The 24,541-nt window shown below is 32.7% G+C and overlaps 5 protein-coding genes across 5 annotated transcripts; 2 read left to right on the forward strand and 3 right to left on the reverse strand.

The window, feature by feature from the left end:
• Positions 1-107: 107 nt before the first annotated feature.
• On the reverse strand, positions 108-2,591 carry LOC149910462 (WD repeat-containing protein 55 homolog). Its single transcript, XM_090114204.1, has 5 exons — positions 2,381-2,591; positions 1,760-2,082; positions 1,264-1,381; positions 782-950; positions 108-625 (listed from the first exon to the last, which is right to left on the reverse strand). Exons 1-5 carry the CDS (start codon positions 2,493-2,495, stop codon positions 127-129), a joined length of 1,224 nt encoding a protein of 407 aa, XP_089970330.1. The 5' UTR covers positions 2,496-2,591; the 3' UTR covers positions 108-126.
• Positions 2,592-6,876: 4,285 nt separating this feature from the next.
• Positions 6,877-8,817, forward strand: O-fut1 (O-fucosyltransferase 1). Its single transcript, XM_090114077.1, has 4 exons — positions 6,877-7,352; positions 7,440-7,892; positions 8,016-8,301; positions 8,512-8,817. Exons 1-4 carry the CDS (start codon positions 7,247-7,249, stop codon positions 8,810-8,812), a joined length of 1,146 nt encoding a protein of 381 aa, XP_089970203.1. The 5' UTR covers positions 6,877-7,246; the 3' UTR covers positions 8,813-8,817.
• Positions 8,818-11,906: 3,089 nt separating this feature from the next.
• Positions 11,907-14,230, reverse strand: RpL35 (Ribosomal protein L35). Its single transcript, XM_090114089.1, has 3 exons — positions 14,142-14,230; positions 13,625-13,761; positions 11,907-12,157 (listed from the first exon to the last, which is right to left on the reverse strand). The coding sequence occupies exons 1-3, from the start codon at positions 14,142-14,144 to the stop codon at positions 11,926-11,928; spliced, it is 372 nt and encodes a 123-aa protein (XP_089970215.1). The 5' UTR covers positions 14,145-14,230; the 3' UTR covers positions 11,907-11,925.
• A 1,783-nt stretch (positions 14,231-16,013) lies between these two features.
• On the forward strand, positions 16,014-17,097 carry LOC149910465 (N-terminal Xaa-Pro-Lys N-methyltransferase 1-B-like). The gene is made up of 2 exons (XM_090107982.1): positions 16,014-16,477; positions 16,796-17,097. Exons 1-2 carry the CDS (start codon positions 16,041-16,043, stop codon positions 17,055-17,057), a joined length of 699 nt encoding a protein of 232 aa, XP_089964108.1. The 5' UTR covers positions 16,014-16,040; the 3' UTR covers positions 17,058-17,097.
• Positions 17,098-19,913: 2,816 nt separating this feature from the next.
• LOC149910466 (uncharacterized) lies at positions 19,914-22,828 on the reverse strand. Its single transcript, XM_090114098.1, has 2 exons — positions 22,707-22,828; positions 19,914-21,541 (listed from the first exon to the last, which is right to left on the reverse strand). Exon 2 carries the CDS (start codon positions 21,532-21,534, stop codon positions 19,957-19,959), a length of 1,578 nt encoding a protein of 525 aa, XP_089970224.1. The 5' UTR covers positions 21,535-21,541; positions 22,707-22,828; the 3' UTR covers positions 19,914-19,956.
• Between the last annotated feature and the right edge of the window lie 1,713 nt (positions 22,829-24,541).

The raw sequence follows: 24,541 nt of genomic DNA on the forward strand, positions 1-24,541 counted from the left end.
AAAGACCAACAGGAGCGTAGCAACGCGGTAAAACCGCGGGGCACAGCTAGTCATTAGATAAATGAAAATAAATCCATGTAATATGATATGGAATAAAACAAATACCATAATTTAAAATGTCTCTATTTACAATAATCCAGAGAAAAAGTCAGAAGCATTTTTAACAGAGCTTGATGGTAAGTTGTTACTCATATCTTTTCTTTTATTTTGTTTTTCATTAACATTTATAAGGCTATCAATAGTTTCAAAATATGAAATGTTCCAAAATTTAACATCATTATTATGAGAACTAGAGGCGATGTACTGACCATCATGACTTATATCCAATCTTTCTACAGGTAAGGTATGCTGACCAACAACTCCGAGTTGGCGTTGAGGAAACATATGAGCTGCTCTTATTATGCCATCTTCTCCAGAAGAGACAACAATATTCTGAGTTATGGGAATCATACACTGTATGCTATGTTTCTGTCCAATATATTCATCACTATGGTAACCAAATTCCTTCCAATTAAATAAATAAAATTTTCCAGTAGAAGATCCCACCAACAATTTAGTTTCTGATCTGAATAATCCTAAACATGTCAGTTCTGCTTCATATTGCTCTGATGATATATAGATTTTACTAAAAATACATTAAAAATTAAATATGTCTTACAGAAAAATGTAACACTAATAGGTTAATGATATAAATATAATGCAACCAATTTTTTATGATTAAAATATTGTATTTACAAAATCATAGTAGATTAATAATTGTACTTTTCTAGAGTAATCTTACCTTGCTTTTAGATCAATGGATGTAAGCATTCCATCTCCACCCGCACAAACTAAATATTTTTGTGCTTCATTTGTAATCATATCAGATATGTAATCCTCTCCAATTTTTAAAGTAAATACGGGATCAGCTTTTCTCATGTCCCAAAGTTTAACTGTTCCACAATCATCACCTAAACAACATGAATATTATTTAGGATCATATGCAGGATCATAACAAACATTGTTGACTATAAAAAATAACTTCTACTTTACCTACTACTAGCTTTCCGCCTGCGGCTTCGCCCGCGTTTTCTAAGAAAAACCCGCATAGTTCCCGTTCCCGTGGGATTTCCGGGATAAAACCTAGCCTATGTTACTCGTGGATAATGTAGCTTTCGAATGGTGAAAGAATTTTTAAAATCGGTCCAGTAGTTTATGAGCCTATTCATTACAATCAAACAAACAAACAAAGTTTACCTCTTTATAATATTAGTGTAGACTTACCTGTTACTATTTTATTATTATCCAAACTAAGTAATTTGTATACTGGTTCATCATGTGCATTTTCAAAACATTGTTTAAGTTTTCCAGTTTCAACATCAGTCGCAATGATTACTTTATCCTAAAATGTAAAACAAGTTTTCAAATAAAAAAGCGAAAAATAAAATAAATCATATCCCAAAGAATACATTATTCTTTACAAGCCACACTGGCTTCTATCATAATATAACACAAATTTAAGTTTTTTTTAATTTCCTATTTTTATCATTACATATTATAAAACAAAGTCACCTTTTCTGTCCCTATGTCCCTTTGTATGCTTAAATCTTTAAAACTACGCAACGGATTTTGATGCGGTTTTTTTAATAGATAGAGCGATTCAAGAGGAAGGTTTTAGTATATAATTTATTAGGTTTTAGACAAAGCGGGCGAAGCCGTGGGCAATAAGCTAGTTTATATATACAGTATTGTATAATGTAATTACATTTTCCTTACTTACTTTTGCTGTAGAATACATGGTATCACCTTCAGAATCAAATTCCACATCTCTACATGCTTTTAAATGTAGCTCTAAGGTATTTACAAGTTTTGTTTCGTCATTATTATATTCATAGAGCAATATATCGCCTACAATATTCGCTAAAGCAATTACATTTTTAGAAGGGTGGAAACAAATGTCAACTATGAAGTCTTCTGTATTAATGGTAGGTGGATGATCTCTAGGTTTATTTTTTTCTGCTTTAATAGCCCTGACCACTTCATCTTCGTCTTCAGAATTATCTTCCTGATTTTCCTCAGTGTTAGCTGCATTATCGTCACTATCTACAATGAAAGATCATGATCACATTTTAGTAAAATATAATTAAGTCGTCTATTTACTCTAAGAAAGAACATATGATTATTACGTATTAACCATATCGTAATAATCGCACTCTATATCAAGTTTTTTTGTGGCAAGAGAATGTACTAAGTAGTTTATACATTTTCTATATAACAAGCTTTGGTGTTGTTTAAAACACATTCTAAATGCTGCACATGCTTATAAATAGGTAACAGACTAAAATAATGAAATACAGGCATTTTTTTTTTTCTATTGTAATATCAAAAGCAAAATCGAAACCATTCTCAGATTGCTCGTCAATTTGTTCATCCTCCATTTCTTCACTCATATCACTTATACTACTGTCGGAGTCATCTGAAGAATCTTTGTCAAATTCACGGAAATTAATCGTCATTTTAAAATATTCCTTTTACGATTTCTAACTAAAAAAAATAACCTCAATAGATTTCAAGGATCATAAACAGAATCTCATGAGAATTATGAAGTTGAAGAGACGTTTACAGTTACTTAATAGGCATGGGTGTTGAATCAACGGACTAGTTAAATTAACCGTCTATGTACACTCAACGATTCGACTAGTCCATCGTTCATCAACGGACTAGTTGAATTCAACGACTAAACAAAAGAGTCGAAACGCTCGTCAACGCGTCCGCGACGGTTAACGCTTCGACGCGACGCGACGTGGCCGTATAATAGTCCACCGTAGACGCCTAAACGACTCGTCGTAGACGGCTCGTCAGTCGACACGTTTTTATCAACTACGCGTCGCGTCGCAAGTTGATAGTTCAATATTTTTACCGTTAATTCCGTTTGACTTTTAATGAGATTACTATGATCAATGCTCGAAATATTGAAAAAAAAAGGAGATTAATTTGTATTAATTTGATATTATTGAATTGTCTTAAAAATCTAAGATATTTTTTTTATTCAGTTAATTTATTACATATCATAAGGATTACCTACCTATAATAATATATTGAATAATGTTAAAATATCGACTATAACTAACGACTTAAAACGACAAGTTAAAACATAAACAAAAACTTGGTAATAGATAGGTGATAAATATATAATTGTTAAAAAACAGCTCTGACTTTTTCTTTACTAGAGACAACCCTGACATTGAATTCTTTGAAAATCTATAATTCGTAATAACTTCGTGGTAAGAATGTGGAATTTTACATGTAGAGTGTAGACCTCAGTTCAAGGTAACGAACGTTCGATTACCAATATCGTCGCGCGTCGGTCGACCGTGTCAATTCGTTTCAGTTTACACATCGACTAGTCGAAGATTTTAACTAGTTGATCGACTAGTTGATGAACGACATTTAACGGTCTAGTCTCGTTGATGAAAAATGCGTCGACGACCCATTCCTATTACTTAAGTGTCAACTGTCAATTCTATATAAAATTGACTGTCATTTTACTTGACAACTAAGCTTGACAATAATAATTGACACTTGAAAATTTTCCAATTACAGAGCATAATGCGACTCAGTGGCGCACAATGCCGAATTATGCTGATGCTTAATTGGAACGTGAATTAGTTTTCAAATGCACCAAGTATATAAATATAATAAAATGCAAGTATATTCCTGTAAACAAATTTGTTTGTAGATTCGAATTCTAAAATGAAATTGTATTCACATTTTAAATTAAAAAAAGTCAATGTTTGTACCTTCATCCATACTTTATATCAATGAAACGAAAGCTTTAATTTTTTTTCCAACAATTAATAATATTACTAACGATCATATATAAACAAAACATTTCGATCAATGGCATCGATTGCACGCATCAATTCACACCAACTTGCCAAGTTAGGTGTGAAAGGGATAAAAAACATACAGGCGTCATTCAACGTCATATTTTCTTGTTACAAGTTAATGTTCATACTGAAATCTCCAGTGTATTAGATATAAGCTTCTTGGTGGTGACTGCACGTGTTCTCTCTGTGTTGAATTATATAGAGCTGCTATTATTGGCCGATTAAGAAGAGCTGGAACGTCAACACATTTAAACATTGCACATGTGTAGTGTCTGTGCAGACGCGCGCGGCGTGAGGTCATAGTGCATACGCATCATGAAAAGTCTGTCTGTCTCTCTCGCTCGCAGACTAGCTTATGAGGGTGAAGGGGACAACAATTTTTTTATGTTGTAATTGTTTATAAATACTGGGTGATGTAATTTAAACAAAGACGTTAGGTATATCTACTACCAACTATATTCGACGAGATACTTCGCGGCACGCGGGTAAGAATATTTTTTTACTTTACCTAGGTTTATTAATTATGTAATCATTTTAATAAGTTTTGTAAACAAAATGTAAACGCCGTAAGTTAAAATTTTCATACATAGCTGAACAATACAGCTTTTATTGTAATGTAGCCTTACGTGCTAGGGTTTCGCTTGTATTGTTTCTTGTGAGTGAGCGCACGTGTTATTTGTATTGTTTATATCGTTATTTTGAATATGACATGATATTTAATTCTTATTTGATAATTGAATGATTATCAATACTATATTACAATTGATTATGAGAATAAATAATTAAGTTCATCGATTGAGTTACTTTTAAATTTAATTTTACATATAAATTATGAGAACTTTCATAATTATATTTATCTACAACGCACTCATTTTACAATTCAAGTCTACAATAATTAAACTAGAGTCGCATTTATTTTTGAACATACTGTATAGTAAAATTGCATATGTGTGAGTACTGTGAAGATGCCAGCTTTCCTTAATCGGCCTATACATAGTCTTCTTTGTTTTGTTTTTAAAGGTGAATTTTTCTATGAAATGATTATTTACACAGGTGATAGCACTGTGTGATAGCAGTAGGGAAATTGAAAATGAATAAGAGCATAATGAAAGTTCCGATGTATCTACAAATTACAATGTCATAAATATAAAGCATAATCCCTTATTCTGATTGTTTTATTTTTAATTTTTTGTAATAATTGTAATAATGTTGTGGAATGATCAGTACTGTAAATACTTTTGAACTGAGATTTTAGTGATAAGATTTCTATGATTTAAATATAAAACCAAACCATTGATTTGTTTCAATGGGGATACTAAAAAGACCTCGGCTACTTGAGAGACTGCCACAATTTGGACGAAATAACCCGGAAATTCATAGTAGCAGAAGAAACCATTAAAAATGATAAAAGGGCATTCAGACATTTAAAAAGACAACTTTTTACGGTGATGTCGCACTTGCACTGAGCAACAGCGGGGTCATTTTAAAAATTTCTGGTAATTAAACATCTTCTTATTGGTTTTAATTTGTTTTTATTAATCATTATGTTAATTCAATTTTAAAGTGAAACTTTTATTACATCGTCTCAAACTTTTTGGTCTGTGTAGCGCATGTCGTGTGACGGTCGGCTGCCGAGTAGGTATAAAGCAGTGTTCGGAACCGTACGATAAAGTTTCACTTTTACCGTGGTTTCATAAAACCACTCAACATTTTTTTGCACTTACCACATTTAGATTTCAATTTTTCGATTGAAGCCTTCCGAATAATAAAATGGAATTTTCAGGGTAGCTACATAATAGACAGAGCAAGTTTTTAAATGCCAAACGGAAAACTTTTTTATGTGATTTTATTTATTTACGGCCCCTTGAAGTGGTGAACATACTGGGTAATTGCACGCCTCATAAGCGAAGCGTTGAGGTGGGTACTACTGTCACTTCGCGCAAAATATCTGATTTTTCAAACTTAAAATGTCTTTATGTATCATACATTGCACTAATTGTAAGATAATACATTATACATACACACACATATTAAGAAAAAACACTATTTTTAACGTTCATGATATTTTTGATGTCATTTTTGTTATTAAACTAGTTAAAAAACAGTTTAAAAAAGTTCTGTCTTGGACGTCCGTGTGTCTGTATGTGCGGAGGATTTTCTTGTTAACACGATAGCGACCGAAATCTCGACTTTACTAATCGAGTCTTTTTTTTTCTCTTACGCTTGAGTATGCTCAGGAATAGAACCCTTTCATTTTTCAGGGTCTGTTCGATGTGGTTTAATTGTTATTAAATAAACAAAAATAATTATTAAAAAAAAATTATGAGGCGTGCACTTTTGGATTTTCCAAACTATTTTATCTTTCTTGGCATTTAATTCTTTTTTTTATTCAATTCAAAGATCTAACGATAGTAAATGTTACCATACTGAATTGGACTATCTATCAGCTTAGCAAACAAAAACATCAAGCATCTAGCGCAATAATTGACGTCACCAATGAGTGAAAATATCATCGTACTCGGCGATAGGTGAAAAATTGAAAAAAACGTAACTCCGAAAATACGAAAAATCGCATAACATACATGGGGGTGATTTGGAATTTGGATAGCCCTCTAGGTCCTCTTCCTCCCAGCTTCTGTTCATCAATACTTTTTAGGACAGCCTGTATATAAAGAGATAATAATTAGAGTTCTTATTTCCAACATTGTTGGAAACAAGAACTGTCTCACTTGGACCGTGTTTTACGCCATTATGCATATGCACAGACTAGTTAGTCGTATTATAACGTCTTTGGAACAGACGGGCATAATTAATGGAAAAATAGGATTTTTTTACGTGATTGATGCACGTAAAACACTGATCTCTCTATTAATAGACAAGCTACGTCAGTGACATAAAAACACAAAACACATAAAAAATTGTGGGGTAAATAAAAATATATCTGTGGTCTACTAGTCTTTACTAGTCATAGTTAATCTGTCTAGTCACTGTCATTCATCATTGTCATTTGTCATAATTCTATCCGTTTCTGTTTACACAACCACAAGTACAATACTGTGTTTATTTTCGTTTCGGAGATATTTTAGCTTTTTTATAAATAAAACGTATATTGTTCAAAGTTTCTTCAAACATAAGATTCCTTCTAAATATTTTAATGTGTTTTATTTTATAACTCCAGCCTAAGATAGCACTGTTATTATTTAACCGGTTTCCCAGTTAAAATTGAATATTCCATGCTTCTATAAAATTACAAATTTGGACAGAGAGATAATTTATTCATCTGTACTTTTCATACACTGGTTAACCATTCTCACCTGCCTTGATACAATAATTATTGAATATTTTTTTTAATTATAAAAATCAGAAATATTAATATTATGAGTTATAACAAATTAATCTGTAATTTAATAATAAGTACTCAGCTAATCATTACAAGTTTTTGCTTTGATAAAAATGGATATGTTGCTTATTGCCCATGTATGGGTAAGTTTTCATGAACCCATTGAATAATTAAATATTTTGAATATAATTAACTGTGTCTTATTAAAAAAATATTTTTTCTTGTTTCAGGTCGTTTTGGAAATCAAGCAGATCACTTTTTGGGTGCATTACAATTTAGTAAAGGTTTAAATAGAACTTTAATTTTACCCCCATGGGTTGAATACAGATATGGAGAAATTAAGTCTTTACAAATCCCTTTTGATACATATTTTGATATTGAATCATTACAATCTTATCACAAAGTAATTAGTATGGAAAAATTTATGCATGATTTTGCTGTTGATATTTGGCCACCAAATAAAAGAATTGCATTTTGCTACACCCAAAGAATTGGTGATTTAGAAAAAAGTTGCAATGCAAAATCTGGAAATCCATTTGGGCCATTTTGGGATACTTTTAATATAGATTTTGTTGGGTCGGAATTTTATGGACCTTTGAATTATGATGCCCATAACAAAATTATGATGGAGAAATGGGCAAACAAGTACAATCCTCAAGACTGGCCCGTGCTTGCCTTCACAGGTATATTTTTTTACATTAAAGTAATAAATATTCAATTACAGATTATTTAAAAGAATATTTATTTAGAGAAAAATATTGAAATTACTGAAGGCAATTTGACATCTATACTGTTTTACTTTACAGGAGCCCCTGCCAGTTTTCCTGTGCAAGCAGAAAATGTTCATTTACAAATGTATGTTAAATGGAACTCTAATATGATTCATAGAGCTAAAGCATTTATAAAGAAAAATATGGGTGGTGGTGGTTTCTTAGGTATTCATTTAAGAAACGGCCAAGATTGGGTAAAAGCTTGTGAACATGTAAAGAATAGCCCTAAATTATTTTCTGCTCCACAATGCATTGGTTATAACAATGAAAGAGGGATGCTCACAGCATCTATGTGTCTTCCCAAAAAGAAAGAAATTATTAAGTAAGTAGCCATAACATAATTATTATGAATTTTAATAATGTCATAGCTTTGCATCATTTAATATTTTTAAATATTTATTTTCAAAATATAAAGAATAAAGAATATTATAATAATTATTTGATTATGCCTATTGGCATATTTATTCATACTTCAACTATATTGTCATTCATGAGGAAAAGTAGTATCATTTAAAAAAATTAATTGTTACAGGCAAGTGAAGCGTGCACTGAAAAAACTAAATGATATTAAGTATATCTTTGTTGCATCTGATTCAAATCACATGATAGAAGATTTCAATGATGCCCTGAAAGATTTTCATATTACAACGTTGAGATTTACACCAAATGATCCACATATGGATTTGTGTATCTTAGGACAAGCTAATTATTTTATTGGAAACTGTGTTTCTTCATTTACAGCATTCGTAAAGAGGGAAAGAGATTCTAAAGGATTACCATCAGAATTTTGGTCCTTTCCAAGTCGTAAAAAAAATAAACATGATGAACTTTGATTAGATTATATTGCACGCCTCATAAGCGAAGCGTTGAGGTGGGTACTACTGTCACTTCGCGCAAAACATCTGATTTTTCAAACTTAAAATGTCTTTATGTATCATACATTGCACTTGTAAGATAATACATACACACACATATTAAGAAAAAACACTATTTTTAACGTTCATGATATTTTTGATGTCATTTTTGTTATTTAAACTAGTTAAAAAACAGTTTAAAAAAGTTCTGTCTTGGACGTCCGTGTGTCTGTATGTGCGGATCCTTTTTCTTGTTAACACGATAGCGACCGAAATACTTTACTAATCGAGTCTTTTTTTTTCTCTTACGCTTGAGTATGCTCAGGAATAGAACCCTTTCATTTTTCAGGGTCTGATTCGTTGTGGTTTAATTGTTATTAAATAAACAAAAATAATAATTAATAAATATTTATTTAAAAAAAATTATGAGGCGTGCACTTTTGGATTTTCCAAATTATAGTTAGTATATTAAGGATACAAATTTGTCATAAGCCATATGAAATTATTAAAATAATAAAATTGTTTAACAAAGTGTTCTATCACAATTTAAAATTCATACAGTTTGGGAAACATCTTTGCAGAAGGTGTCACTGGTCACGGCATCTGTAGAGTAAGTAATTTATTATTATAATTTGTCAGTCAAGTGTAAGGGTTCAAGGGTTATCAAAAAAGAAATGTAGTCATCAATCTCAAGGAATTTATTTACAAGTATCCAATAGGTACAGTTCGATTCAAACTTATTGGCGCGGCCGCGGCGGTTCGGATGTTAGGTGCACCGTGCGGGTGCGAGTGCGGGTGCGCACAGCGTCCCTTACGTCCCGCTAATACCTAAAATTGTTTGATCGTACAATGCTCGGAGCCGCCATTAAGTTTGAATCGTACTGTATCTTTGAATGACGCCAGGAAGCTGCCAGGTATCAAAATCGAGAGATCGAGATCGAAGATATCTTCGTTCTCATCATGCAAAGCCCAATAGGAGCGGAGCAATTCGGTTAAAATCGCAGAGCAAAGCTACTCTGTTAAATATTTACAGTATACACCGTGGTATACACAGACGCGTCGCGTCAGTGTTCGAGCCGGTGTAATACGAACGAACGATAGACGAGTTGGTGGCGACCGTGATCACCGCTTCCATATTGCCTGCTATGGCCGTATACGAAGTACATTCACCCACTGTATGATTTTGAACTATGACGTATTATATAATTTGTGCTATAATGCAGTAGGTACATAATAATATACAAAGAGTAAACTGTAAAGTAATAAAAGGGGATAATATAATTATTACATTTTGCCACCTACTGCCAACAGAATGACTGTTTTTGTGGTTTTGAGTGTGATATCTCATAAGTCTACATTATATTTTTTTTTTAATTATGGTAAAACCTTATGATTGTTTTTTTTTCTCCTACACGTGCCTACACTAAACCCTAATCCTTCCCTAATCATAATTTTTCGATCTGTACTAGGGTGGGAATTATACTCATTCATTATTAATCTACCTTGGGACATAGATACCTTCTCTTCATCTCTCTTCAGGCATCGATCGCGTCCTTGCTATAGTCGACAACACGTGAACCGAAAGCCCTGGGTTCGGTTCCCGGAAGAGACTAACAAAAAATGTCTCGGACTGACACGATAGGTACAGATAACTGATAACCATCTTTCCGTAAAGAAAACTGATCAGTGAAACACATGACGTGTGTTGCATGTTTCAATACCCCTTATAGGTGAAGACCCATGTGTAGTGGGGTAAGGGACAGATGCACATCCGTTTCACTGATCGATTTTCTTTAGGGACAAGTAGGTGATCAGCTTTCTGTGTCCTACCAGACCGAGCCATTTTTTTTCTTCGTCTCCATCGGGAATCGAACCCAGGACCTCTCGGTGCTACGCTCACGCGTCATCCATTGTACCAAGGAGGCGGTCAAATTAAAAATATCAATACACCATAGGGTAACGATATTTTACTTGTTTACAAAACGGTGAATGCGGTGCGCTACCATACTATTTTAATAAGGGACACTTATGGGACATAAAAAAATCGCGAGTTTACAAACCCTGATCAAAACATCGGAAATGCGTGCGTTTGTAAATTTATGTGCAACATTTTTTCAGAACTACGATTAAACTTGCGCGTGTAAAGCCTTAAAATTATTTGTTACAATTCTTACAAACTTTCTCATCTTAGATACTAATAGTCCGGGATCCATCGCCCATTTTTGCAAGTGATTACTATCAAGCTAATTTTTCGTGAGTAGCTTTATTTTGATGAGATGCCCAATAATTTCATGTACGAAACTCTCGATTGTGGTAGCTTACAGAGGTAACAAGGATAAAATTTTTTGATTTGACGGTTCTCAAATATTTATTACGCAATTTGTAGGACAATATGTCCGTTGAATTATATAAGTATTAAATAAGTGAAAATAAAAAAATCTGCTGGTTAGTAATCATTTATGATGACTTCGTTATCGATACACATTGGAAAGGGGGACTCTTTGATCAAACCATAGATTTTGTAGGACAAATATTTTTTCGAATAATTTAGATAATTATCTTGAGATTGAACAAAAAAAAAAACATTCAGTTAGTAATTAATATTTGAGAACCATCAAATCAAAATATTTTATCCTTGTTTCCTCTGGTAGCTACCACAATCGAGAGTTTCGTACATGAAATTATTGGGCATCTCATCAAAATAAAGCTACTCACGAAAAATTAGCTTGATAGTAATCACTTGCAAAAATGGGCGATGGATCCCGGACTATAAATAAACTGAAGAGTTTGTTAGGTTGGTTGAACGCGCTAATACCAAGAAAAAATTACAACTCTCGGAGCACAGCTTGTTTATAATAAGTATTAGTGGAATCTTTTCTTACAATTTTTATGCCCTTTTATGTTAATATTTATGTTTACTTTCACTTAAACACGAAATTCAATTTCTAATTGTGTGTAGAGGAGATTTTATTTAAAATCTTGAAAAATAGGATGAGATCTTAACAATTATTATTTGCTAAGCCTGCATTGTGCATTGAGTGGAAATAGGAGCAGATAAATAAAGAATTAGAGAGTTGCTTAAAATAATTTATTTAAGCTTTTACAGCATACACTCTAGGTGGAAACAGGGACTTCTTTCTGATTTCTTTCCTTGTCTTTAGTTTTGCTTCATGTTTGGTTAAAGCCTTGCGCATAGCACGTGTCTTCTTGGGCCTTAAATCTAGAGGCTTGTACTTCTTGTTTTTGTAATGGTTACGTAGGTTAACCTTCATCTTTTGGTGATATACAATGTAAACACGTGCAATCGCCTTGCGTACCACCCGTCTGGAAAATAATATAATATTTATTGCATTATATTTTCTGGTAATAAGCAGATAATACATTTTTGCAAAAATTTATAAAATCATGAATTTAATTATACTTTCTCACTAAGTTAGTTGATATTTCTAATTATTAATAGTAACAATTTTTAATGTTCTTTAGTTAATATAGTGGATATTAAAGTAAAAGACAGTTATAGAAAACTAGTTTTTCATGGACATAGACATTAGATAACTCGCATTGTTACCATTCCCGTGGGATATTTAGGATAACAACTATTCTATATACTTTCTCAGGTCTCAAATTATTTTGACTAAATGAGGTCCGATGGTGGTGGTTAGGGATTATGATAAGCAAAAGACAAAGGCAAGAATTTCTTTAGTTTAGTAGTATCTACATAAGCTACATCATGGCAAAGTATTATCAAACTCAATTCAGTTGATTTAGTGTGAAGTCCTTACATTATTTTCTTCACTAAAAATTCCACAACTTCTTCAGTGTTTTAAAAAATATATTAGTAATATGTCTCTCTTTCTCATTTTCATAATACTCGGGTACCACCAGAAGGACGGTACCCGGATCTTTGGAAGGCTTACGTGGGGACACGGATCCAACACGCAGAGGCCCTTTCGAGAATTTTAATGTGTTGTGGGACACCAGCCGCAGCCTGCCCATGACTGCACGATAGAGATACAGCCCTAGGCAGTCCGCGGCCGATGTAGGACTATTGCAGGGTATGGAAATTTAATAACTGGGCTATGGATTGGGATGCTAAATGGACTGGTATTGGGGACTATGGGAAATTATGGCACCTATCTATCTACTAAAATAAAGTAAAAATATGTTGGCAGGTGGTGACTCGCCCTCTCACTGTATGGGCATAATATAAATAAGTCGCTGCAATAGTGCGACAAGGGGGCAACATATTGTGAGCAGCTAAGGGTGGAGAGGCATCCCTGGACTTTAAACGACGATCACGCGCTCCCTGAGGGTCCAGCATCACGTGCCCACTCGCCACTTACGATTTGCATCCACCCTTCAAGCTAAAAGCTCTAGCGACTCCACTCTGGCCGGCCGGTTAAGGCAAGCCAGAGGTGGGGGTCCTGTCCTCGTCAGGCTTCACTCCGACCGGCCGGTGAAGGCAAGCCAGAGATGAAGACAGGGGCCTCCCCCAGGAGCACTCGGTTCCCGCGGGGTCGCTACTCCCCGACACCCCGCCACAAGGTGTCCTGCGGGTTGACTGATTGCACGGGTGGAATATCTGCGGGCGATGGGGTCTTCACATCCCTACGCCCTTAGTAGTAGTATTTTGAAAAATATATACTTCCAGAAATAACCCTACATAATATAAGCTAAAAACATACAAAAATACAAACTTAATATTAGTAAGTATAATGAATTACAATCAATGACCATCAATACCACGAGCCACACTTAGGTATTCATATTTAATTACTTTTGATTACTTACATTTTGGACAATTTGGAAGCAACTCCACCAGTTACTTTAGCAACTCGAAGATTGGTCAACTCTGTTTTCAACTCTTCTAGTTGTTTGAAGAGTTCTTTCTTGTCCTTGGTACGCAACTCGGAACACTTCACTTTCCCCTAAAATAACATATAAATTAAAATTATAACTAATTACACATCGAGTTAGCCGAAATGCGGTTATGTTGATGCCTGAACTCTTAAAATATAGTTGAACTTAGAGCAATTTAATATTAGATATACAATTTATGAACTTATTTAGATATAAAGTAATAAACACATAAATGTAATAAAATTCAAACATCGCACAAAGAGACAAGGTATAGCTTTTATATGAAAATCGTATGGTAAAGTTTTAAGAGGTTTAATGCATAGAGCCGGTAAAATATGTATACTACTTCAAATCTTAATATAAAAATATTAATATCGTTGGCACTGCAAAATATGGTATACTATGATTCATAAAATATAATAAGATTTATTAAAAAGTTTAAACCAACCATTTTGGAACACCTTTAGCTACAATGTTTTGACATAAAAGAAATATGGAACCAAGTTTTTGACAATGACAAATGTCATGTTATTTTTTCAGATTTCTCTAGTTTTGGATAACTTAACTTTTTGACATTGTAGTAAAAGAGAACATTGTTATAGAACCTACCAATGCAAACTTAGCCCGCAATCAATGGAATTTTGGGTCGAAAATGGCCTTGATCGATAGGCATTAGGCCTCCGTTAGGTCCTTTAAGGTCCCACAATTTTTTCGTTAGGTCCCCTTTAGTTTTTTTTAACTAATTTTTTAAATTTTGGGTATAAAAAAAATACACTTTAGCACCCCATCCATAGAATTTTGGGTCAAAAATGACCTTAATCGATAGGTCTCCGTTAGGTCCTTTATGGTCCCACAATTTTTTCGTTAGGTCCCCTTTCATTTTTTTATAAATAATTTTTTTTAATTTTGGGTATAAAAAAATTACACTTTAGCACCTCATCCATAGCAAAATTGGCGAATTTTATCAAAATCGTATTCTTTACCGTTAGGTCCGTATAGGTCCATCATTGAAATTGTTAAATTATTTATTTTATTAAAATTATAAAATAATTAAAACCTGCGCATGCGCCTTAGAGCATTGGCATTAGCACATCATACATAAACAGCGCGAAATTTAAATTGGTATCATTTCATTTATTAAATAAATCAATTGTTCTGAGAGTGCTTATTTATTAAAAACCTACTTTTCAACCTTAGATCATTAAGTAATGGATGGAGTACGCTGGCATATGTTCTAACTAAACTTTCTGCCGATTTTGGTGCGGGGAGGGTAACCCAAGGGTACCCAAGGGTCACACTATTCATAAAAACTACTACACAGGTCATTTGTAACATTTTCATCATTATTATATGATCGTTTATGTGCAGTTGTGTAAAATTTTAATATAATAAAGATTATTTCTCATCTCATTTCAAATTTTATTGTTACGCTGTTTACGTTATTGTTTTTGTAATTTTTTCGTTAAGAGCAAGCGCGCACGAGCAACTTTGTCTCCGCAACTATTTTGTCTCTCCCATCAATTTGTATGGAGAGACAAAATAGTTGCGGAGACAAATTTTCTCGTGCGCGCTAGCTCTTACTAATTACGTTGTGTTTGTTGTCATTGTTGTGTTTATTTGATTTTATATTGTTACACACTAAATATTCACTTGACGACCGATGCAATTTCATTCATTCCCGATTTTCAATCATTAAATTTGCTTATTTAGTTTATATCACAATATATATAATATGTATGTGTATCCTTTATCATAGTTATTATTGCACTACCCATTTATGTATTTTGGTATTTATTCCTCTATTGTACCAAAGGTTGTCTGGAAGAAATCGCTCTAAGCGATAAGACCGCCAATTGTACTTAGTGTAAGTTATATTTAAGTGTTTGTATTTCTTGTTTTGTTATCTTTAAGTGCAATAAAGTATTTATAAATAAAATAAATAAATAAATTTGGGACAACGCTATTTTTATTTCATCCATAGAGTATAGTAATATATATTGGAAATATAGGAGCAATTTGGAAATAATTTGATTTCACAGGATTTCATCAAAGACTGACAACACAGTAATGAGTAAACGTCAGTTTACTTTGTCAGTTTGTCTAATTGTCTATTTTTTAAATTATGTATTGGTCGACAATACAAAATTATTTCTTGTTCAAAATAAATAGTTAATAGGTATTCATGGTATTCATAATTATTTGTGAAACGCTTTGTGAACTTTTAGTTTAAAAGAAATGTGATACCGATATTGTAATTTGAATTGACAATCCATATATTATCAATACATTACCCTGTATATTATTATACTCTTTGCAATACATAGAATTGCTCAATGAGACATTCATAATGTCTAAGCGGATTAATTATGAAAAAGCTTTGGAATATTGGTCAGAAATTCCAGCTACAGTTGACGGTGTACTAGGAGGTTTTGGGTTCATATCAGATATTGATATTGTAGGCTCAACTCAGTTTTTACAGTCTTTATTTTCGTTGGAAAACAGTCCAGGAAGGGAAGTAGCTCTTGATTGTGGTGCTGGTATCGGAAGAATAACGAAACATTTGTTACTACCTCATTTCAATAAAGTAGATGTTATAGAGCCTGATCAAAAATTCCTCAATGAAATATTGAACTATGTAGGAGAGAATAGTTCAAATGTTGGAAAATTATATCACACGAGCTTGCAAGATTTTCAACCTGAAATAAAGTATGACGTTATTTGGAATCAATGGGTCTTAGGTTATTTAAAAGATGAAGACTTAGTTTCGTACTTAATTACTTGCAGGTACATATTTTATTTATTCAGTATTCTGATTTGAAAGTACCTATGTACATACAATGAACCCAAGGTACTCAACAAAAGTTTTATTGGGCAGACATTGAAGGGCAGACTATCAAATGTATCTTATTATAGAGTATTTCCTATAGTTCAGATTTGTTTGCCAAATAGTTCTGGATTACTTTCAAACTGTTTTCTTCTTGAGAACATCAATAACAAACAATTTTTAAAGAAAAGCACATTTTCTAATTAAAACAAATTAGTTTTATAATTAACTAAACATCAAGTGATATTTAATATGTTCTCTTTTATTTTTGTTTTCAGAAATACACTTGCAGAAAACGGTGTTATTGTTGTTAAAGAAAATATTACATCTTCAGGGAAAACTGAGGCTGATGATGCTGATTCATCTGTAACAAGATGTCTCAAGCAATATACTAAAATATTTAAACAAGCAAAATTAAAGAGAGTTAAACAATGCAAACAAACAAATTTTCCTAATGGAATATATCCTGTTTACATGTTTGCCTTAATTCCTGTGAAAGAACATGTTAGTGAAAATAAACATGAAAATGATTTGTTATAATATTTATTGACAAACATTTACAAATAAAATATTATGTGTACATATCTATATTCTATAGTAACCATATTTTTCTTGTAAAATATTTTATTACAAAAAATATATAAATTTTATTACTATATTTAAAGGCCCAGTAAATTCTTCATAATTATAATTACGCAGCACTTCTATGTGCAGCCATAATGGGTTTTCAACTCAAAGCTCAGCTGCAAACATTCAGTTTTTGAGAAAAAATAAAAGTAATGTATGCTTGTGAAATATTTTATCTGTCAGCAGAGCATTTTTGTATCAGAATCAGAATTCCTTATCAGTAAACCTAACGTTTGTGCCCAACCTTATCATTTAATATTTTATAAATTATTGATATTGAGATAACAATATTTTGAAAATGCTGCCCTAGAATTTGTTTATTCTTATAACAATATTTTAAAACGTTAGGTTGTAAATCAAATTATAAATTAAAAGTTGTAGGTACTTACTATTAATTAGTTTTTTAAAGTAGGTATTAAAAATTTACAAACAATCTTGAGATGGTTGTCGAGGGACAACCAGATGGTACAGTACAATTCAAACTTAATGGCGGCTCGGAACATCGAACGATCTGATGCGCAGAAAACAATTTTAGATACATATTACCGGAACTGGTCGGATACCTGCGCGCTCGTGCATTCGCAGCTAACTTCCGAACCGCCATTAAGTTTGAATCAAGTTGTACCACAACTGTACGATGTTCTATGAGGGAGAGAGATACAAAGTCAAAGAAAGTAGAAACACTAGTACGCCGAACGGCTTACAACTATAGCAAAAAGTGTTGTTACAACTTTTGGTCTTAATTCCGTCTAGTCCATCGAGATAGAATGTACTACGTACTAGAGAGGCGATCGCTACTACACTCTCTTTAACACGAGCTAGAGGTAAGAATCACAAGTCTCTTTAGTCTGTGTCGGACTGTGCCCCCCGCTTGCCGCGTCAACACGTGTTATTGCTCTGTTCAAAATGCCTTCGTGTTTGCTTAGATATTGTTTTAACAGTTCCCATAATACAAACAAAGCCCGAGGAGTGACTTTTCACCAGTAAGTTTCCTTATTATGAGTAAGTCATGCATTTTACTAATATTGTTATCATTTTGCGAAAAATCACCACGCGTTCTGCGTTTCGCGCCATTTTTCATAGACTAACAGCACAGACGTGACACTATCGATGAGTCTGTTAAAAAAATGTAACTGGATTTTTTTAACTATGTATATACAATATCTACTAGGAAAGATTACCGTGGTGTAGTACCTAAATATTTATACTTTTACCCGACTACGCAAAGTAAAACGGTAGGTTATATTAAGTAATATTTATTTATTTACCTATTTTTATTTATTAAAAAAAGCTTAATCAATAGTTGTTCCAATAGGATTTATAAATTATTATGCACAACAATTACAAATAATTTGGAAAATCCAAAAGTGCACGCCTCATAATTTTTTTTTAATAAATATTTATTAATTATTATTTTTGTTTATTTAATAACAATTAAACCACATCGAATCAGACCCTGAAAAATGAAAGGGTTCTATTCCTGAGCATACTCAAGCGTAAGAGAAAAAAAAAGACTCGATTAGTAAAGTATTTCGGTCGCTATCGTGTTAACAAGAAAAAGGATCCGCACATACAGACACACGGACGTCCAAGACAGAACTTTTTTAAACTGTTTTTTAACTAGTTTAAATAACAAAAATTACATCAAAAATATCATGAACGTTAAAAATAGTGTTTTTTTCTTAATATGTGTGTGTATGTATTATCTTACAAGTGCAATGTATGATACATAAAGACATTTTAAGTTTGAAAAATCAGATGTTTTGCGCGAAGCGACAGTAGTACCCACCTCAACGCTTCGCTTATGAGGCGTGCAATAAACACAACATTCACAGAAACTAATACAGTAAAAGTTCCTTAATCGCGCTTCCTTTATTCGTGTTTTCACTATTCGCGGATTAAAAAAATGCGACCCAATTTCTATATTCACGACTAAAAATTTTTTTTTATTCGCGGATTTAATAAGTACATACATAATAATAAAATTATTCCAATAGGTATCTTACCCAATATCCTTGTCAAATGGACTAATAAGAAAGTAAAATAGATCTTATAACCAGTTTGCCTAAAGTACATAATATTATGTTCTTAAATGATATCGCCGAGGCCTTTGACACAAGCCGCCTTTGTCGCAAGCCACCTCTGCAGCGATTGATGTTTTTGAGAATGTAAATAAACAGAATGGAAGCAACCTTATAACTCAATAAATAAAGTATATTTTTAAATGTAGTTCCGTTTATAGTAAAGTTACAAAAATTGTGATCGAGTAAGGGGGCGTCCATAAATTACGTGAGGTGTTTTTTTAAATTTTCTGCACCTCCCTCCCCCCCTGGTGAGATGTCGTGAGAATTTATTCAACCCCTCCCCCATCCTCGAATCTCGCGTGAGATTTTTCAAAATGTGAGTTTCTTATACGTAAACGCCATCAACATTGAATCATCGTATCCATTTAAATTACATCATGAAGCAAAAACTGATAAAACTATTGATTACTACACAAAACGACAAAAGCTTAATAAATTGATATTATTTAAAGGAAATTAAAATACATAGTTTAATATAAAATCCTCGTTTTATTAATTCCCTAGTATCAGTACCACCAGATAGTACCGAGTAAACAGATTGCACAATGTGTCGCATCTGCACGCATTGCTTAATCTTTGAACTTGAAGCCACGCCTCGCTCGTTCCACACGTACCCCACCACATCGGCCGCGCGCAATGTTTTTGTTTGGAATAACCCCTCTAGTAATATATCTCGATGGTCTAGTCCCCTTTCGCAACGCGCGCTATGGAACTTCGTTCCAAAATCTCTAGCTGTCATATCTTCTTATAGGAGATGTATCAATATTGAAATTGCTTATTTTAATATAATTATTAATATAATCACGGTCACTATCTGATAACATGGACCAACTTTCCAATTCAACCAAAATTTCCAAGCTCATACAACTTTGTATAATTCTTTCAATAGAAGCAATGGTTAAAAAGTCGGACTGCATGATGCGCAGTTCTCTCAGATAAATAAGTGGATTTTTTTCTAATATTTTAACCACAAATTCATCTGTTAATTGAATAGCAGTGCCAATTTGGATAAATTCTATATTGAGACAATTTGATAACAAAAATGTTAACTGTTCGTCTGTAAACGCGGAGACGCATGTTAATTTTTTCAAGTTTCTAAATGGTAAAATTTCTAATTTTTTTGTGTACAATGAGGTATGCTGTATAAGCGAACAATTATAAAACGTTAGTACTTGCAAAAGGGGACACATTTGACTTATGTACATTAGGGCATTTAAGTCAATTTGATCAACGTGCTCAAGATGTAGATATGATAGATTACAACCCTTTACTTGCAGCACTTGCTTTATTTGATCAGCGTAAAAGTCACACGATAACAATTTTAATTCACACAAACTTTTTAATCCTATGAGTACAATCAAGTCACTTTGTAAAGTATTGTGAAATACTGTCATGTTACGAATTTCTGGACATGATTCTACTGCTAGTTCTAAATGCTTGCTATTAGCATATCGACTTACGAATATTTTAAGTCTTAAGGGTAGTGCTTCTGGACAATTTAAATGAATGAATTCCAATACTCTTCCAATCTCGTCGCATCTACCTATGTCCTCTAAGCTTTTGCAATTTATAAGAAGATTAACGAAACCTTCCCATGTAACAAAAGTGTGATACAATTGTATACTCTTTAATCTTTTTAATTTGCATAGTATACTAATACTCTCATTCGTTATACATTTAGAACACGAAACATCTAATTTTAATAAATTTTTACAATTTTCAACAATGCATTTTAAAATTTTGTCTGTACAGTCGTAATTTATGAAAAGATACTTGAGCGAATGTAGTTCCTTTAGTGATTTTATAATAGACTCCTCCATGTCGGCTGTTTTCCACCCCCCAGAAAGTGAACCTAAATTCAAATATTCTAATCCAGTAAGCATAAATAGTTTTGAATAGAAAACTGATCGCATCATTTTTGGGATCGCATCTATAGAAACATAAGTGAAATTTTTTGTGAACAATGCTTCTGTCATTTTAACAATTACGTTCATTTGACTAACAAATTTACTCATAGAGCCCCTAAAACCCATAGAATTTTTTGTTTTCTCTAATAATTCTGAGAGTGACTTGATAGCTTCATTTGCAAAAAGGTCATGAAGCATCCAAGGTACGTGGAAGTCTAAATATTGTCTGATGCTATCAACTCTACGTGCTAGGGCGATGTGGGCTTGATTTGGATTTTGTTGGGCGAGTAATGTTGTTGGTGTCATTTGTGCTTCTGCCTGCTGAGCTATCCAGTTTCCCAACCGAATCAGGGCCAGACTTTCAAGCGATTTTGGTTGCTTGTATCTACTTGGGAACATAATGCATCTGTAAAAAAATTAAATAAACTTCATGAGTGATTTTTGAACATCAAATCTCTCTTTTTATCCTATTGCACCTATAAAAAATATTAACGTAAACATAGTGGAAAAATACTATTTTTAACACTCACGATATTTTTAAAGTCGTCTAGGTACCTAAGTATGTTGTTTAACATATTTTTAAAAAGTACTCTCTTAAACTTCCGTATGTGCGGATGCTTAATGTGGTGACTATACTAGCGTTAGCTACTTACTAGGTAATTTAAGTGTTCTGAGACTATAGGTACTTTATTTTTTTTTTGTAAGAATAAATGAGATTAAGAGGCGTGCACTATTGGATTTTCCAAAATTTTTTACACATTACAACATAATATCATCATCATCATGACCATAACACGTGAGCCATTTGTTCGCTCAATAAGCGTTTTCGGTCCTAAAGCTTAACATAATGTACTAGCCAATTAGCCATGCCCCGCGGTTTACCCGCATTGCTTCACTTCTATTGGTCCTAGCTTGAAGATACATGTATAGAGGAGGGTATATACAGACAAACAGACAAAAATTCGAAAAACTTTTTGGCATCGATACCAAAAAACAAAAAAAATACACATATCACGTACAGTTTTAACTTTCCTTCGGAAAAAAAAAATAATGATAGCAACATTGATGAAGACCTTATAGCTATTACTTATAAAAGTTTGAATTTTCCCTGATTTTTTGTACTTTTTAAAAACTAATTTCTTGTTGAAATAAAATTACCTAGATATCGAAAAAGAGTTGATTGGGAGCTTCATTAAAAAGTTATGTAGTGTAGTAAAAATATTTGTGACCTTTTTTCGAATTACTCTCCTAGACTGGTAAAGTGAACAGTATAGTCTACATAGGTGGGTACTTAATTATAATCAGCTATTCATCTAGAAATTTAGGTAGGTATCTTTAGGATAGAATTATTTCTTACTCTTAGGTAGGTATTAATACCCAGGGAAAAATAAAGTGGAGTCTATTTATATCCATTACATATATGATATATATGTATGAAGTTAATCGAGTAAAACCGCAAAATTCGTAGTCACATCATCTTTAGGTATAGGTATTCATTCAATTCAATTACGCATGTTGATATCTCCGTGTTACTTGTGATTATATTATGTATTAGCAATGTAGTTACTTACGTATTAATGTAATAATTCGAGCACTTGCTATTTACAAAATCTAATAATAGACCAGTAAATAATTGAAATTTAGTATTTTAAAACATTTTTACTGATAACCATTTCATCTTATATTATTATTGATGACATTCAAGATGTAACTAATATGTAATAGTATCTAAATCCATATAATTGAAATACAAATACACCAAACACAGTTGGCTAAAAGCTACAATTTTGCACTGCCGCGCCGCTGCTGTCAGAATACACATCCAATATGTATCTATTTTTAGCCCGTAATGGGATTTGGGAACCAATTCGGTAGTTCGCTTGCATAGATAAAAATTGCTATCGAGTACTTGCCCAGCTATTAGCCAAGGTCTACTTATCATCATTACCTGAGGTTCTACAGGAGCTGTGGAACCTCAGTCCTCTGATTCGAATCAATGTTTGAACATGAATCTATGCTGTCTATTGTTATGATAGGTAAATAGAATAATTGGATATATGGTGGATGAAGGGTGGATGTAATAATATTATGTCTGTACTGCAATATAATCTTGGAACTACATACTTGCTAACTCGTAGTAGTTAAGTACTTAACTAACATTTTCAGCCGACTAAAAATAGGAAGAAATTCTCAATTCGATTTTTTGTGTTTGTTTCCTCAGGACGTGGATTGGTTAAACTGATTTTTACGTTTCTTTTTTATTTGAAATTTTGTGAAGTTCTGAATAGTATACGAAAGCGGTTTTGTTTTTTGGTACAAAATAAAATATAATTATTATATTCTTAATAATCGTAGCTCTTATTGCTAATTAGCAATAGCCGTGTAACCCAAAGAGAATATAATCACTACGTGGTGTAACCCGCAAGAACTGAGTGCATAGGTACTAGTTAGTTAGAGGTAGGTACATAATATTATGATTTATGACAATATGTAAAAAAAAATTGTGAACAAACTGTAACTCCCATGTGATTAACCCAACCTAAGAACCCAATACTAATTAGGCGCTTGTAGTTTGTTTCCAAAAGGTAGAGCTATTAACTTGCTGAGCTGATAATGATATACACTTATTACACCCAAATTACACCTTTGTTAATATACCTAGTCAATAGTTTAGTTTTAATTTCTAATGGACCTCATTTAGAAATTAGAAGCTTCTGATCATGAATAAATCACGAATAATAATCACACTGTACTTTAGATACTACATCAGATTACGAAGGTTGTGTTTGTTTATTGATGTTTTAGAACTAGCGGGCGCAGAAATTATCAACGAATTAATTCAAAATCGTTAATTATACATTTTATATTTCGTCAATTTAGAAGCAAGAAGAAGACATTGTACTCATTAGCTAAAGTACTTTTATTATCAACTTAAAGTTTTTTGGTACCTGTAACTAATATAGTTACGGAATAATCGCCTGTGCACACTTAACGATTACATCCAGTATCTTCTTCTATAATATAAAAATGAATCGTAAAATGTGTTGGTATGCGCATAACTCAAGAACGGCTGAACCGATTTCGATAATTCTTTTTTTTATTATATTCCTTGAAGTACGAGGATGGTTCTTACGAACTTAGAAAACGTAAATATGTACCACGGGCGAAGCCGGGGCGGACCGCTAGTATTAAATAAATATCCATTCTCAGCTCAGACAGAAAGCTATATTTTCTAAGTTTTCTATAATTATTTTTTGATGTATGTTGTTGCTTTTTTCTTTGTTGGTGTATGTTTCCCCAAATGTAAGAGCATTTGAGTTAATAATAATTAAAATTGTAGCCTAAGTTGTAGGCGTCCACAGAGCTTCGGCAGGGCTTCTTTCATGGCGCGCTCTCTAGAAATCTC

This window comes from Colias eurytheme, chromosome 2, assembly GCF_061535395.1.
Source record: "Colias eurytheme isolate Ceu_HAF_F1 chromosome 2, ilColEury1 Martin Lab GWU primary, whole genome shotgun sequence".
NCBI classification, from domain to species: Eukaryota; Metazoa; Arthropoda; class Insecta; order Lepidoptera; family Pieridae; genus Colias; species Colias eurytheme.

Coding starts and splice junctions, on each gene's coding strand:
- LOC149910462 (XM_090114204.1), bottom strand. CDS start 2,495: ATGACGATTAATTTCCGTGAATTTGACAAAGATTCTTCAGATGACTCC. Junction 1,382..1,759: donor CCATGTATTCTACAGCAAAA/GTAAGTAAGGAA, acceptor TTTACATTTTAG/GATAAAGTAATCATTGCGAC. Junction 951..1,263: donor TAATAATAAAATAGTAACAG/GTAAGTCTACAC, acceptor CATGTTGTTTAG/GTGATGATTGTGGAACAGTT.
- LOC149910465 (XM_090107982.1), top strand. CDS start 16,041: ATGTCTAAGCGGATTAATTATGAAAAAGCTTTGGAATATTGGTCAGAA. Junction 16,478..16,795: donor TCGTACTTAATTACTTGCAG/GTACATATTTTA, acceptor TTTTGTTTTCAG/AAATACACTTGCAGAAAACG.
- RpL35 (XM_090114089.1), bottom strand. Junction 12,158..13,624: donor GCTTCCAAATTGTCCAAAAT/GTAAGTAATCAA, acceptor ATTATTTTCCAG/ACGGGTGGTACGCAAGGCGA.
- LOC149910466 (XM_090114098.1), bottom strand. CDS start 21,534: ATGTTCCCAAGTAGATACAAGCAACCAAAATCGCTTGAAAGTCTGGCC.
- O-fut1 (XM_090114077.1), top strand. CDS start 7,247: ATGAGTTATAACAAATTAATCTGTAATTTAATAATAAGTACTCAGCTA. Junction 7,353..7,439: donor TGCTTATTGCCCATGTATGG/GTAAGTTTTCAT, acceptor TTCTTGTTTCAG/GTCGTTTTGGAAATCAAGCA. Junction 8,302..8,511: donor AAAAAGAAAGAAATTATTAA/GTAAGTAGCCAT, acceptor TAATTGTTACAG/GCAAGTGAAGCGTGCACTGA.